Here is a 16,167-nt window from a genome sequence, read left to right as displayed (position 1 = left end):
GGAGAACAATGCTGGCACCTCCTGAAGAAGCCGTCCCTACACACAATGCTGACCAGGAAAAGTGCCGATTCCATGGGATAAGAGGGAACAAAACAGATGCAGACATCGTCACTGCATGACTCCTGACCAAAAAAATAAATAAAAATCAGAGCTTCCTGCTTGCAGCAACTGGTCCAAATTGCCAGACACACCACCACATGCAGAGCCAGCAGAAGGAAAACCATCAGTAGCTTCTGTCAGCTGAACTTTTCAGAACTGGACGTCCATCATCAGCTGACTCATGACCACAACACCATTTGGGCCATAAAGCAGCTCCAAGCAACTTCCACTGAGCTGGTTATTTAAATCCTCCACAAGGCAGCTCATGATGTTGGTGTAAATGGGCACGAGGCAGAGACCACAGTCACACACAGCTTCTTTCACCATTCTGACAGCACCATGGACTGGTGAGGGAGCCTCTACTCATCACACACAATCTCTATCCCCTTCTAAATTCTTCCTTCTGGAAGCACAGATAAACTGCTCCACTACTCAGTCCTACTCAGCTGGAAAGGACTACTCTTCTCTGCAACACAATATGAGTTTCATTAATCATTCCAGAAGATTCAATGCACAAAATGTACCAATAAAATGAGTTCTGGTTGTCAGTGGGCACTTCCCTCCCACGGGAGAGGCATCTCTTATAATTATTTAAATACAGGTTATAAAAATAAAATTGAGACCCTTTTAACTTTCTGTCTATCAAATGACAAATGGCGTAAATCATCTCATCTCACAGTCCAGTGGCACCAGCCCCACTCTGTTCCAGGGTACTCAGCAAAAAGACAGTAACAGGTAAACATCTTAAGTGCAAGACACCAATATGGATTCTCTTTAAAAAAAAGGTCATTTTAATATCCTCTAACAAAAGTTGCATCTGTAACCCAAAAGGCTCTGGACTCCAGGGACTGGAGTTAAAAGCATCAGAAAACAAGAAGAGGGAGAAAAAGAATCTGGTTTTGTTAAGGTTCATTTCCCTTCCAATACAAATATTATTTTACTAATGCCCTCCCCTTTGGTTCAGTGTTCCTTTCTTTGTGTTCTTCTTGTGATGTCTACCTGGCAGGTTTTCTGGGTAATGCTGGTGGTTTTGGGGTTTCTTGGGGCTGTTTTGTTGGTTTCTCAAAGAGAACAAGCAGATAAAATTCAGAAAGTTTCCCTTAGGGTCAAAGTCGGCCATGTGGTTTCAACTATGCGTGTTTGCTGTTTTAATAGCTGATGTTCAAGGAATGAAAAGGTCACATCACTCCAGTCAGAGAAGTTTCACAAGATTCTGGGACTGGGAATCTTTAAACAAACAGGCATCTAAAATGCAGGCCTACCTTGCTGTACCAGTTGAGGCACGGCTGGACCACATCTGGATCATCAATGCCATTTAGTTCAACATACCAGATACTAAAATTGAAGCTAGGTCCCCAGGATAAGAGTGGAACTGGAGAAGAAAGGAAAAGGAGAAAAGGGATGCATAAACATCAAACAGAATTGAACTATTGCAACAGAATGCTTTTAAAGTTTACACAAAATTCAGTGTTTCTGACTTAAGCTCTAGCTCATTTAACTTAGCTTAGGAAAATTACCAAATACATCATGTTCAAGTTTGTCATTTAAAGCAACCTGTGCTGAGCGACATTAACACAGCAGATCATTACAAAGCAGAAGCTTGCTTTAAGCAAAAGAGCAAAAACACTATCATTAAAAACAGCTCCAAGAGGCAACAAGCTTTGACAAGGATGGGAGTCACGAGCACACTAGTGACAGTATTTGCTCCTCATAGTACATTTATTTCCCCATTTGTCAGCAACAATTATTTTCCCTAATGGTGAAGACAAGAAGCTTGGGTATTCTAAATTTTACAAAATTAGTAACATCTGCAAGTTGTGGAGGAGGGAGGGAGGGATAACTGTCAATTCCTAATTTAAAAACTCTACTTTTTTTAAGCTTTAATCTGTGCAGTTTTTTTGCTGATATTATTTTATCTGAATATTGGAACAAATGGACTTGAAATACTAAAAAACCCATGAAACACACTACAGCCTCTTACCTACAGCTTCTCTAGCACTCTGGGTTAACATCTCTGGCCTTGCACTGACTTTGTGGTTAATCTGCTGCTTAAGACCTGGTTCTGCTTTTTGAAGCAACTCCAACTCCCAGAAAACTTGTGTGTGAACTCTGACTCCTTAAAACTGCAGTGAAATCAAGTGGTTTCATTTCAAATACTTTTGTTTCCTTTTTATTTGACTGTAACTGATAAACAGGAAAAGACAGTATTAAAGTTGAATGAGCAGTTACCAGCAACAGCAAGGAGTCCACTACCTCCTTCCTTCCACTATTTTTGCCACAGAGAAATTGCTTGTTGCCTTTCAAACCACCATGAAATACCACTGAGATTAACCTGTTGAACTCATGTTTTTCTGACTGACTCCTTGAGGAAATAAAAACCCCAAACTCATCGTAAAGTTGTTCTTGAGCTCTCACAGGCTCCTAAGTATTTATACTTCAAACAAAGTACATCTATGATTGTCTGCAATGTGTTTGGGCACAAGGCATGTGTTCAAACACATGATTTTCTAAGTTTTAGAGGCTGTATTTACAAACCTATTGCTAAAGACTCATCATAACTTCTGGGAACAGTGAAGATCCAAAGAGACTTTGAATATGCAACTCTTCACTGATTTTAATATCCTTAAGAAGGTACTTTCTATGTTACAGCTCTCAAATCATCTTTTCAAACAGCTTTTTTTCAACTTGATCACTCAGCACACACAGCGTGATGCTTTCAGAGCAGCTCCTTGTAGGTGCATGTTTGCAGAGACAAGGGAGGAGTGAAGTGGTCAGAAAAACCAAGAATCACCTGTGTCCCCATCCACATGCCACGCTCCCTACTCAGGATATTTCCCTCTTGCTGACTTTCATCCCCTGCACAAGCTGAGTCCTGCCAATAAAGTAACTTAATACCATAAAACATGACTGCTGCTAAATTGAATTTGGGTCCTGGATATCCTACCCAGTACTGCAGCAGTCTGACAAAATACCACATCTAAGGGTAACACCTTTGGTCTATCCTCAGACCTGACCACACAGACCAGACAAAACCGAGGTTAAAATTGGTATTTTATAAACATCAAAGTCTATCCATCAGCCCACTGAACTGAAACACCCAACTAAACCACAGACCACCTCAAATGGGCCAAGACAATACATTTCCTGATGGTAAACCTGAGGCCAGTTTCCAAACTGAAGTATTGCCACCTTCTCTATCCACTTCTATTTCTTTTCAGCAATTCTCCTCAAAACTTATACAAACTTTTCCCAGAAAAAAACTAACAATTCATCCCCTTATCTCTGAGGCCAACTACAACATGTAAAAAGTTATTGGGATGTACAGAAGAATCCAGGGCAGCTCTCACCACAAGAAAAAGCAAAGCCATCAACTTACTGGCATTTGTCCTCCTCACAGTTAACTCAGGTCTTCCAACAGTCTTTTTTACCAAAACAAAATAATAAAACACCAGAAACTGTGATTTTTAACAGCAAGATTTTCACGGTGAAACCATCTTTTCTAAGGAAAGCACATGAAGCTACCCAGGGAAGGGAAGGCAAACACTTCCCCAGAACTGCACAGGCAGAGAAAACTGAACCTGAACTTTGTCAACTACTCCACAGGAGCAGGAAAAGAAACAAAGCTGAAGGTTGAGACCAGAATGTGATTTCTATTCCAGTTAGGCAAGTTGAAGTGCTCTGCTGGATCATCTCCCCATTTTTGAACTTCTTTCCTGACTCCCAGGAGACACCTTTCACCCCTTCTTTTTCCCTCTCTCTTTGAGGCTTCCATAGGAATGCTCAGATCTTCAGAAAAATCTCCTTTGAGAGCACCCAATCTGACTTATACCTGGAAAGAGGAGGCACTAAGTGCAGCATGGAAACACTTTTTTCTGCACACCTTTGAGATGGAAATACACTACAATCAAAGGTGCTGAAAGCCTAAAGCTATATAATTCCTCCACCTTTTATCATAAAGTCACCTCACCATGATTTTTTTCCTGCAGCTACCACAGCAATCCATTTTAAAAGGTGCAACTCTTCAGAATACTTGAATTGTCACTCCACAGTGAGAGAAGCTCAGCAGAGGAAAAAAAAATTTAAAATAAAAAAAAAAATCAATATTCTTCTGAGAAACAGAAGGTATTTGAGTCACTTAAACACTTAATCCATACGACAATGATTTTAGGGGATACTTCTCAATAATAGCTATGCCAAGACAAGGACTGCAACTCTATAGTAGAGAAGATAATAGCAAAGGCAATAAACATGGTAATTTTAAATACCTCTCTCGAGCTAATTTCTGTGTCCCTTATCTACAGGCAGACATACAAACAGGCATGCTTGCAAAAATGAAAGAAAATATCCATTAAAAAAGTATCCTTCATTTTTGTTCCATCAAAGCCTAAAAATCTTGAAGCCTAGTTACCAAATCCCATGCTAGTAACAAACTGCAATGAGAATTACACCTGGCATTTTTCAAGTTCTTTCGTGGCAATCAGTCTTTACACCTTCTGCTTTCAAGGACACAGCAAAGAAAAACCTCTGCTTGGAGGAATCATGAGAACAGAGCCAGAAACGAAGCTCAAATACATGAAAAAGATTATTCTTCGATATTTTGTCTGGATAAATATCTTCTTCCCTCTCTCCAGTTCTTTAATGAGGTGCTACATGAAATTGTAAAATTTACCTGTCAAGTAGGTCAAAAGCCTGCACAACTGGGCATTTCAGTGCTCTGGAACTGAAGTTGAAGTAATTAAACTAACAGAAGTGCAAGGCTTTTCTTGACAGAAGGAGAGAGGTTATTCTGTGTTTCATGAGCCTCAAAATTTCTCCGATATGTTGAGCAATGGAGGCTGGAGAAGGAACTTTCCCTTCTCCCAGATCTCCCTGTGGTTCCTCCTGCCTCATGCTCCCATATAAACCCCACTGTTGTGTTACTGACAATGCTGTTGTAGGACCCTGTGCTGATCTGTGGAATGATAAAGCCAGTTCCTGATGCAAGTGCTGCAAACCCCCAAACCCAAACCTCACTGATAGCGGGATTTCACCCTGTCAGTCCCCAAGAGTCCAAAAGGGCAGGTTTTGGCCTCATTTCCTGGCACTGTTACAAGGAACACAGCACGGTGCTTGAAATTTTGAGTTACTTTGGCTAGCAGCTTGGAAATTTTAACAAACTCAAAACATTTTCAAGCTGTGAATCTGAAAAATAACAGAATTTCGTAACAGTGTTTTAAAGTTGTTTCGCAGCAAAAAAAGGCTCTCACAACTTCATCAACAAAATGACACTGGCCATCAACCGGAGGCTTTCGTAGTTTAGGTGAAAATATCATTTCCAGGTCTGTCTAAATTTCTTCATGGAAGACAGCTTCAGGAAATGAAAGGCTATAGATAAAGGAAAACTCATCTCAAACCATAACCAGTGAGGAAGTGACAGCTCAATGGAAACCTAGTATTAATGGAGATAATAACATTTATTCATGGAATGGTTTGGGTGGGAAGAGACCTGAAAGAGCATCCAATCTCATCCCCTTGAGGTGGGCAGGGACACCCTTCCACTAGCCCAGGGTGCTCCAAGCCCCAACCAACCTGGCCTTGGACACTTCCAGGGATCCAGGGGCAGCCACAGCTTCTCTGGGCAACCTGTGCCAGGCCCTCTCCACCCTCACTATCAGGAATTTCCTCCCAATATCTAATCTAAATCTACCCTCCTTCAGATAAGGCCATTTCCTCTTTTCCTATCACTACGTGCCCTTGTGAGAAGTGCTACACGAAGATTCCATCCCAAGAAAACATGGTTCTCATGTAATTTCAGAGGAAAACATCCTGGTAATAGAAATTAATCAGCATTTCACTTTCTTAACAAGTTTCAGCTCGCTGCTACACTTCATTTCATCAGGACACACTTTCCTGGAATACAATTTACACATCCAAAGAAGCAGCCAGAAATCTTTCCACTGACCCCTTTAGCCCTCCAGGAACTATTTGCTGGTTTTTAGCCACTGAAAAATAACATTTTCCAAAAACTTTAATGCTTGAAGCTTCAGAATAAAAAAATAAAAAAATAACGTTTTTAAAAATTCATTTAACTTCCCTGATGCAGTCAATCTCTAACTCTACTACTCTTGAGGTTTCCTAAAGCCAAGCACTACAGTTGCTTCCAAAAGTAGCAGCCAGAAACCAGCCCAGTGAACAATCAAATCCTCTGCTTCTCTAAGAACAGGAAACCCCACAAATGATTACTGGATTCCCAGCCTGAAGCTTTCAGTTCCTGACAAACATGAGGAGATTTAGGAAGAACACACTGGAGCAAAAGGCTCTGAGGGGAGCCCCCTACACAGCCACTATGATGAGAGTCTTGGCAAAGGAATTACCCAACACATCAAACCACTCCTCAATTCATCTAAATTAGCCAACAGGATCTTATCTCATTCTTCAGCAACTACCTCCTTGCTCTATTTTTAACCTTAAACAGCTAGTTTAAACCCAGTCATTCTTGTACTTTCTCAGTAAGTAGGAAGGGAAAAGATAAATTTACTGAGCAAGCTGAAAGGCTCCAAATCCTTGGATTACATCCAAGGACTACAAGGCTCTTGTTCTCTCTGGCCTGTGGAAAGCAAGGAAGAGATATCCTCACCTGCTCCCATCACATGTCCCAGTCCCTCAGCCCCTGCCCCAGCCAAAGCACATCAGGAGACACAACCCCTCCCTGCCCCTGGGTGTCATCATTAGCCAGAGGTGAGTGAGACATGCTGATAAGAGCAGCAGGGAGAGAACAAGGGAGGCTTCTGCTGTTGCTTTGTGTATTGAGAGCGTGTTTGAGAACAAAACTTTTCAAGCTTTTTCACACTCGAGGGCTTGTCAATGCTGAAACTTTTACTGGTATTTAGCTTAGTTATTTATTTAAAGCTCTATATAGCAATTCATAGGAGGACAGTAAGCAGCTTCTCCCGCAATTAGTTGACTCAACAGCTGTATTTCTGAAAATTGCTCTGTTTTGCTTTCACTCCCCAGGATCTAAATTATGAAGCTACTATTTCTTATTAACAGGACTTCACTGTGTTCCAATCTAACCAGCCTAAAAGATGATGAAATGGAACAGCTATTGTGGATACTTTGCCTGAGTACAATGAAGTCACAAGTGCCAAGACAGGCACGAGTATCAGAAGAGATTATTTTCTACTCAGAATGCTGAAAAAATGCATTTACCTATCTTAATGAATCGACAGGGGAACATCTGTTCATCAATTTTATGCTTCAAGGTGAATGTTTCTTTGTTATAATCATTCTTTAAGCCACTGTGGGAAAAAATAAATAAGGTTACTAAATCTTACCTTGTATTTTAGGACTAGCTAATAAATGCAATCTAGGTCACGCCTGAAACACGCAGCTTGTTTCACACCACTCTGAATCATCAGTACACGTGCTGGACCCAGGCCTGGGCTGCTCTCCACCTACCTGGGCCTCCCTGGGAGGCAGCACTGGGATTTTGGGAGGGAATTGGCTTTGGATCAGTGCTGCTCCTCTGTACCTGGAACCCTGAGACTTCAGCTCCTGATGTGCTGAGCCGCACATTCTTCCATTCTCAAGAGGGAGATGGATCAGATCTCAAAGTTATCACCCTGACAAAGTGCTCTGTGATTCAGTTTATGGGCATTGCTTTCTAAAAATATCAAATATTTAGTATAATTTATCAAAAAATCTTAAGTCCATTTTTACTGAAAATACAGGTACAGCTCCCAAAATGAGGATTTTTATTAAACTTCAGCTGAAGTGAAATGATATTAAATGCCAATAATTACTATGATACTAAAAGACCTCTTCCCCCACAACTGTAACAGCAATAAAGGCAAATTTCAAGACTGATTTATCTAAACAGGGGAAAAGTGTGGGAAGGGCTGTGGATTGATTCTATATGGTCTTGAATGATACCTGCAATATTTGTCCATGGCTACTCTGCTTGACTACAGATGAAATACCCCATACATTCCCTGGAGATGGAGTTCTCTTCTGTAGGCCTCCCAAAATACACCAGTTCTTGCTACTCTTTTCTCTTGTACTCTTGGATTTTAACTCTCATTTTCCTTTCTGAAACAGCACACTCCTTAAAAGGCCCTTGCAAATTTATATTAGCAACTACTCAGAAGTTTTGGATAACCTGAACAGCCAAAAGGCTTTTTTTCTAGTCCCTATCACTACAACTCCACTAAATCCAGCTAAACAAACAAAAATGCTGGCTTCCATTTGCCTGCTTGATTTATTTACCCATCTGAAAAAGGCAGAGCAGCTGACTAGTTCAGATCTTTAAGGTTGCAATTGAGGGTTTTGACATGGAGAGGTTACTTGGGCTTTTAAAAGTTACTTCGAAGTCCCCCACACCTGGGCAATCATTTCTCCCATGCCCCAACCACAGGGAAGGAACTGCAATCCAGCACTCAGCTCTTCCAAATCCCCCAGAGCTTGCCCTCCACAAACCCTCTGTGGTTAGAGCAGGATAAGGAAGGCTCCTGGAGGGAGCATTGGGATTGCTGCTTTCTGGCCTGACCACAGACAGGAGGGCAGCCATGGCAGGGTGACAACCACAGCTCTGCCCCACTGCTGGCCATGTGTCTGCTGGGGAGACAAGGGGGAGGAGGGGGAAAGGGCATTTTGGTCCAGCCTTTACAACTCCCAGAGCTGACAGAATCATGTCTTACCTGGATAAGAGATCTGTCATATTCTCCTCATTCATCCCACCAAAGACTTTAAACTTCTTTAAATTGCAGACATGTGTTTTCTCATATTTGCCAAATGTGATGCTCTGGACTATGGCAGGTCTTTCAAGCTTCAGAATCAAATACTGTGGAAGAGAAAACAGTAAGTTTGAATATTAAAGCCCAGGTTGCAAAACACACTAAGGGAGAAGCATTACAGCCTTCAAATATTCAGTTTACAAAGCCAGGGAATGAAAGTAAAGATGAAACATCCCCATTACAGTATTTTTTCGTTTGTCCTGGAATGAAGTAAAGGTTTTTTTAAAAATATTATTTTAAAATCAGCTTATCTAAGAAAAAGATTTGGTTGAACTACTTATGCCTAGCAATTCTATTCAGAGCTTACATACATTCCTTTAAGTTGGACACAAGACTTCCTGAAATCTGGCAAATAGGATCAAACTCCCGAGAGTGAAGATTCAAACGCCCACTACAGCCTGAAATGAAACCTAAACTGAATACACAATTAGATAAATACAGCATGTTCCTCATGCTAAGAGAACATCCAATTACTTTTTCTCTCTGGGCTGACACTGTTTTAACCACTGAACACAAAGTTTGGTGTGTGGCGAACACAGGAACCAACCGCTTATTAACCATACCAAATAAAACTGAGCCACTTAATTACAGAAAAGGAGCTCTGCACAGAAAATGGTGAAAATGTTCTCCCTGGTCAACATTTGTTCCTCTCTCACAGTGGGGGGACACAATCTGTGTATGAGTAGTCAGATTATTTATACTCAGGCCACAGCTACCAGCACTGCTGGAGGAAGATGTCTGTATGCATGGAAAAGCACTTGCACCATTCACCAGGGACCACTGAGTGCCTTCCCCTACCCAACAGCCCTTGGGGGGAGTCTGGAGACACCTTGTTTTGCAGAATACATCGAGTTTTATATCTGAAAACAATGTGTTTCGCTCTCTTCTCCGATTTCTCAGAAATAAGCAGTGCACCACAGAGGCAAAGCACAGAACGACAATTACTCATCGTGCTGGGTTTTGTTACAAAACCCTGTCATCAGGACTCCAGCACAAGCAGATCAGCACATTGTAGGACACCTCCCACCCCAGGCTCTGCTGGTGGCCCTGTCCTCCAAGCAGCAGCACTGCCAAGCCAGACACAATGCCTGAGTTTTGGTCTTTCATCGACATCAAGGAGAGTTATTTGCATCTGTGTGGTTGTTTTCTGTAGGTTCTGAGAGGAGACTGAGTAGTATCTCCTATGCTACACATCTTAGGACAGTATCTACTATCCTAGACAACTCCATCAGTAGGGCAATCTTATCCTAGAGAAAGGTAACTGCTGAAAAAGCTTGCTCATCCATCTAGTTCTCAGTCTTTTTTTTCTTTTTTTTTTTTTTTTTCTTTTATTTTTTTTTTGTCTCAGCCCTATAAAGCAAATAATTTTCAGTCTAGGAGCAGTACTGATATTGTTCTGGAGAGGAGCAGGATAAAGGGATGAAGAATAAAGGTTTGATCTCAATGGCTGGTTCCTACTCCATTTACAAAAAGCTTAGATTTTAAGAGAAATACTTGTACATAGAGCAGCTACAGATGAGGATGCAGACTGGATAGGTACTAATAGCAGATTTACTGTCAAAGATGTTTCCAGCATCTCAATTATTTTCAAAATTAAGAAAATAAACCAGTAGCAGCACTGTGAGGGTACAACAGAATAATGCTTTGGTACTTTGGTATGGAAAATGCTTTTCTAAATACTTTTCATGAAAATTTTCTACTTTTGTGAAGAACACCATCCACCTAAACATCAGAACCCACTGATTACACAGCAGCAAGCCATGCTGATGTCTCAAATTACTTCCCAAACTTCAGGAAAAAAAAACAAACCCTTAAAATTCTATAGAGAAAACTGATTTTCTTAAGCAGAAGAAAGAAAAGGATGAGCAAAAGGACGGTCCTTTAATGAGCAAGGCGGCACTTGATACATGGCACAGCCTGCTGCCAAAATTCTCATACAGAACAGACAGTACACAATGTCTAAGAACTCCTCCTACACCATCATATCGTCCCTGCAGATTTCTCCCAAAGCTGGAAAAGTGGAGCCAGCACTACCAGCAATTGCAATTCTTAATCCTGCTGGAATTCCAACCCTAATGCCTGGGCCATGAACGCATACTTTCTCAAGTACCACACAAGGTTTGCAGGAAACTTGGCACGAATGTCATTCTGCATTATTCAATTCTTACCCTAAATTAAGGGAGAGAAAACCAGGACTGCAGTTAAATCCTTTATGCCTGGAAGGGAGCAAGGCATAGCAATTACTCCACATGGTCAGCAGTGATTTCTCAACCCTACAGATAAGAGAGGGAATTCTGCTGCCCTCCTTCCCACTTCCACACATCCCACCACCTGCTGAGTCATGCAGACCTTACAGAAAATAGAAGCACAAAAGCTAAACTCGATCTTTTTTTTTGTGAATTATCTGCTGATTGATATGGAAACAAAGGACAGATTTGCTATAAAACCTTGTGCCTAGATAGGTGTTTTTCTGGTTTATGATGCATACACACGCACATCAAACTGAAAGACTTTCAAACTAAAAGATAAATTTAGATTAGCTATTAGGAATAAATAATTCTTTACTGTGAGGGTGGTGAGACTGTGGATTCCTCATTCCTGGAAGTGTCCAAGGCCAGGCTGAATGGGACCTGGAGCAACCTGGTCTAGTGGAAGGTGTCCCTACTCGAGCCACGGGGCTTGAAATGAGATGTTTAAGAACCCTTCTAACCCAAACTATTCTGAAATTCTATGATAGATATATGTAAAGATACAGACATGTACTTTTTGCGTTTTATTACAAACACACATCACTGCCCCTGTGTGGGTACCAGCCCTGAACCTCACTGAAGCTGAAAAAACACACTGCCCCAAGAGCTGCTGACAGCTGGCTGCATGGATATTTTTGGACTGCTACCAGGATTTTAGCTGTGACAGACTATTCTCTGTAGCTCTAAAAGATGTGACAGGAGTGCCTGTAGGATCAAGTGATTTATTCAACCTGGAGAGAACAAGTCTATGAGATTTCAGGCAAATACACCAAGATATTTGACACTTTTCCATTTTATTGCTGTGAGCATCAGTACACTTAATGTCGACGTATTCATGCAGTATTCCAAAAATTCAAATTATAACTGAAGTGTCTATCCATTAGAACATGGCACACAGATACTAATTGGCATGACTGAGCAAAAACCTCAGCCCAGTTGTTAGGACTCAAATCACAACAATAACAAAAAAGACACTACAAAACACTAGAAGAGGAAAACTTCTGGTTTCTGATTCAGCACATTTGTAAGTAAATATGCACAGAGAGGAGAATAAGTCACATATGGCACTTCAGCACCCCAACAGCTGCTTACAGTGCACCCTCAGAAAAAAAACTAAGTCCAGCTTTGTTACATTGGGAGCTGCAGTAAATTCCAGGCTTTTCTGAAGCTCTGGTCTGTCCTAACATTTGATGACAACCATATGAAGGCTGCTGCATCACACAACGGAGTGTAAATTTTATTAATATACTTTAAATTAATTCCTGAAGGATGGAAATCAGAGGAAAACTGGCCTTCAGATACAAAACTAAAACCAATTGTTTGGACAACACCACTAACTTTATGCATATGATCTTCAACTGTTCAAAATTCCCATCTCCACAAGACTGGAATGGGCTGCCCAGGGAGCAGGTGGCAGAGTCACCATCCCTGGAGGTGTCCAAGAAACAACTGGATGTCACATTTCACTGGACCCTGGCACTGAGGAGGTGGTGATTGCTCAAAGGTTGGACTCTGATCTCAGAGGTTCATTCCAACCTAATTGATTCTGTGATCAAATATGATGAACCAGATTTCAAACTGCACTATAAAAACTGCCTGTACAATTAGAATCACACCAACATTTATAATTTTTTTTCTCTTTAATCAGTTCTGCTCAAGTTGTTTTTTTGTTGTTTTTTTTTTTAATTAGGGAACAATGAAAGTTATATTGCATGTAAAAATAAGACTCACAAAATAAAAAAGGCTAAAAGGGCTGCCCTTGTCCACAGCACAAACATCTCGATTGCTCTCGCAATTAAGTCGGTGGCTAAATAAAAATCCGTGCTTTTGTTCGACATGTTATTAATCAAGCCACTCAAGGGAATTAAATGCTCTGCACAGTCTTCCACATCAGACCATCACTGCAATCATCAGGATGAGCCTTTCTGACAGGGCCGTGGTCCTCAGCATCACCAGCCTCATTGCTTCACACTTCCAATGTAAGCCGAGAACGGCATTAAAAATAGAACCATCAGCCCTCTCCTGCCTGAATAGGTTACTACATAACAGGTTTGTTATTAAATATATAATTTCTGGGTCATCTATTTCAAGACTCAAGAAAGATATCTAGTTTAATAAACAGAAAAACAGCTGTCAGATGTATTTCCTTTCACTGGCACTCATTCATAACCAACTGGTGGCTTTCATGGCCACGAGAATTATTTAACTCTACCATATCCAAGGAGCCAGGAACACCCTTTACTAAATATAGTCATGTGGCAGCATTTCAAGCGTCTTTACTTCCACTTTCATTTTCTTCCTCTTTTTAGAAAGGTTTGGTATGGAGTTGAGCACATTTACTGCATTTTCATTGAGCTACTGAACCCATTTTGATGTTTTTACCTGTGTTCTTCTGATTCGTGCTCTGAAAGAAAAGGTGCCTGGAAAGGTTTTATTTTACTCAGTGAGGGAACGGAATAAACTAATGTTTAGGGACTCACTCATATTTTTACCTCTAAGCCAGCACAACATCATCACCTCAGCAGGGAATTGCTAAACCCTGGCATTAAGGTGAGGCACTAGGGAGACAAACATGAGCAATCAGGGCTGCAGAGCTTATTAAAATATCTCACATTGAGCACGCTGGTCATCAGTCCTTGTGCTGTGCCTTAGCCCTGGTTTCAGCTAATAAAGCTGGGAACAAGGAGAGCTTTATTTCCCTGAGTTTTAGTTCCTTTCCTGTCCGGCCCATTATGGCCACCCACACACTTGAGCAAGTGCGTCACCGCACGAGTGACCAGCTTTTAACTGAAGAGCTGCCAACACAACACCCAAAGAACACTTTCCAGCTTCATTTCCTATAGGACCTGTGATGTTTATTCCAGAGATTAAAAGTCACGTGTAGAAACCAACATTTTTTTTGGAGCATGAACTATTCAACTTGATTTTTCCCCAAAATTCTATCCTCGTCATAATTCAGTCATCCATTGTTTCAAGTTAAGTTTTCCAAGCTAAGATCCTGCTGCAAGAACTTCAGTCACTGGGGAAAAAAAAAATCAAGGAAGCAGAACACCTATATAAATGTTTTCCCTGCATTTAATTTGGCAGTCTTTCAATGGACAAGGTGCAAGAACTATTTTGATCAAAATGCAACCAAATCTGGAGTTCTTTCATCTGTCAAGCATGAGACAACACAAATGGGAACTGCTTCTATATACACAGAAATAACAAAAACTGCACTCTCTGCACAGAGGACTCTTCTGCAGATTTTAATTCCCCACTTCCTCTTTCCAGCTAATTTTTCAACAGAGAAATTAAACCATAAAAAATGTTTTACATGAATAATTAAACACTTAGATTAGAAACACGAGAATTAGCTGCAGTATATAGTACTTTATATAGTATAAAAGCACTGGAAATATATTGTCTCTCTTAATCAGTGCTCCAGGATTGGGCTTGCTGAACACACCAGAAACTACACAATACTTTATATTCTCATTATTAGATACAAAAAGATTCAAGCAAGAGGATCCAGAAACATGGTCTTTTCCAGTCAGGCAGCCAGGTTTTCTGTTAGTTTTGTCTTCAAGTAATAGAATAAAACTCAAATACTGTCTTGCCAATCTCAGTTGCCACATGAGGACTGGGTTTTTTTGCAAGCCAGGCCTTAATTCTGGATATCTAAAATGAGTCTTGATATGTGACACACAGGTGGATAAAGCCAGTGTTGATTCATCTCTCTCCTACCAAGAAGTTCTGGTTAAATGCCTTGCTTAGCATTCAGAGCAGCACCCAACTCTCCAGGGCTGGAGTCAAGTCATTCTGCAACAGGCTCTCCATTCAGGTCACGACTCATACACATGAAATTTTTTGGAAGACATCTCTTTAACAAGCTCGTGTGGTTTGTACAGAAGTCTGCCACTCTAATTAATCCCTGCTTAATCTACATGTCTGAGTGTAACCTGCATCACTCCTTGTCAGCCTTATGTATAAATTGGAAATATTCTAAAGCATCCACTTACAGGAGATGTGTTTCCATTCCAGAATCAGATTTATAAAAGTACTAAATGTTCAGGATGGCTCAGAAAATTAAAGAGTGAATTTAAGCAACAACTAAGAGCACATCTCAGCTGAAAAGATCAGTGCAAAGACACACCATGAGCCAACCCCATCCTGGGAACAAAAGCCCCCCAAGAAAAACATGTGCTCTTTCTGCATGAAAAAGTAAAGGATGGCACAGGCTGGGATACAATCCATGCTCAATACCCATTACTCTGCCATCCAGAGTTCCTAGATAGACTGAACTGCTTCAGGCTGTGGATTAAAAACCTACGGTGCTTATCAAAATATAAATAAGTAAAATAATCAAATTCAAAGAGCAGTAGATGCACAGGGGCATCAGAAAGATCAATATCAGTCTTAACAATCAGATTTAAGGAACATATTAATGGAATACAAAGGATACCTTTCCTTCTCCTCTAAAAAAGCCAAAAACCCAATTTTACAGACACAATGACATAGAAGGATTGACCAGAAAATCCAGATGAAAGCTCTCAGCTGCAGATGACCTGCTGGTCTAGGGAGCCATCATACAGGCTCTAGATTTTTAACACAACTCCAAGACAAAGCAGCAAGATTTACCTGGAGAAAAATCCTGTGAGATTTCACTCATGAGGAATACTTGGATTAAATAAGTAGATAAGCACAACTTTGCATGAGAGAGACACTGTGCAAGTCGCTCTGCTGTGCTTTAAACAAAGAATTGCAAACAAGCAGCATAAGAGACATAGAAGCTGATCAAATCATACCAGAGTAATAAAGTACAGATCTAACACAGAGGGAAGGATAATATTCATTAGAGAAAAAAACAAATGGAAAAGAACATTCTTCTCTGTGCAAAGAGTTCTGTAGGTTCAGGCATGACAATCACTAAAAGGGAGAGTTTTCTGGATAATCTAACAGCCTTAATAATAGTGAGAAAGCAAATTAGATGCTAAAATCAATACAAATCTTATTTTAATAAAGTGCTTAACCAGCAGAAGAGGCGACATTCATGTCTCTAACCAGAG

General features: G+C 40.7%; 1 protein-coding gene across 1 annotated transcript in view; it reads right to left on the bottom strand.

Moving 5' to 3' along the window:
• The window catches only part of MKLN1 (muskelin 1), a 93,638-nt gene that overhangs the window by 62,724 nt on the left and 14,747 nt on the right, over positions 1 to 16,167 (bottom strand). The window contains exons 3-5 of the mRNA XM_083860597.1: positions 8,775 to 8,917; positions 7,288 to 7,376; positions 1,362 to 1,471 (exon numbers count right to left, since the gene is read on the bottom strand). Coding sequence (XP_083716723.1) covers positions 1,362 to 1,471; positions 7,288 to 7,376; positions 8,775 to 8,917 — 342 coding nt within the window. The remainder of the gene's footprint in view (positions 1 to 1,361; positions 1,472 to 7,287; positions 7,377 to 8,774; positions 8,918 to 16,167) is intronic.

This window comes from Zosterops lateralis (genome assembly GCF_965231275.1).
Source record: "Zosterops lateralis genome assembly, chromosome: 4".
Taxonomy (NCBI): Eukaryota; Metazoa; Chordata; class Aves; order Passeriformes; family Zosteropidae; genus Zosterops; species Zosterops lateralis.
The sequence above is the reverse complement of the archived record's forward strand: the minus strand, read 5'-3'. Positions and strand labels throughout refer to the sequence as shown.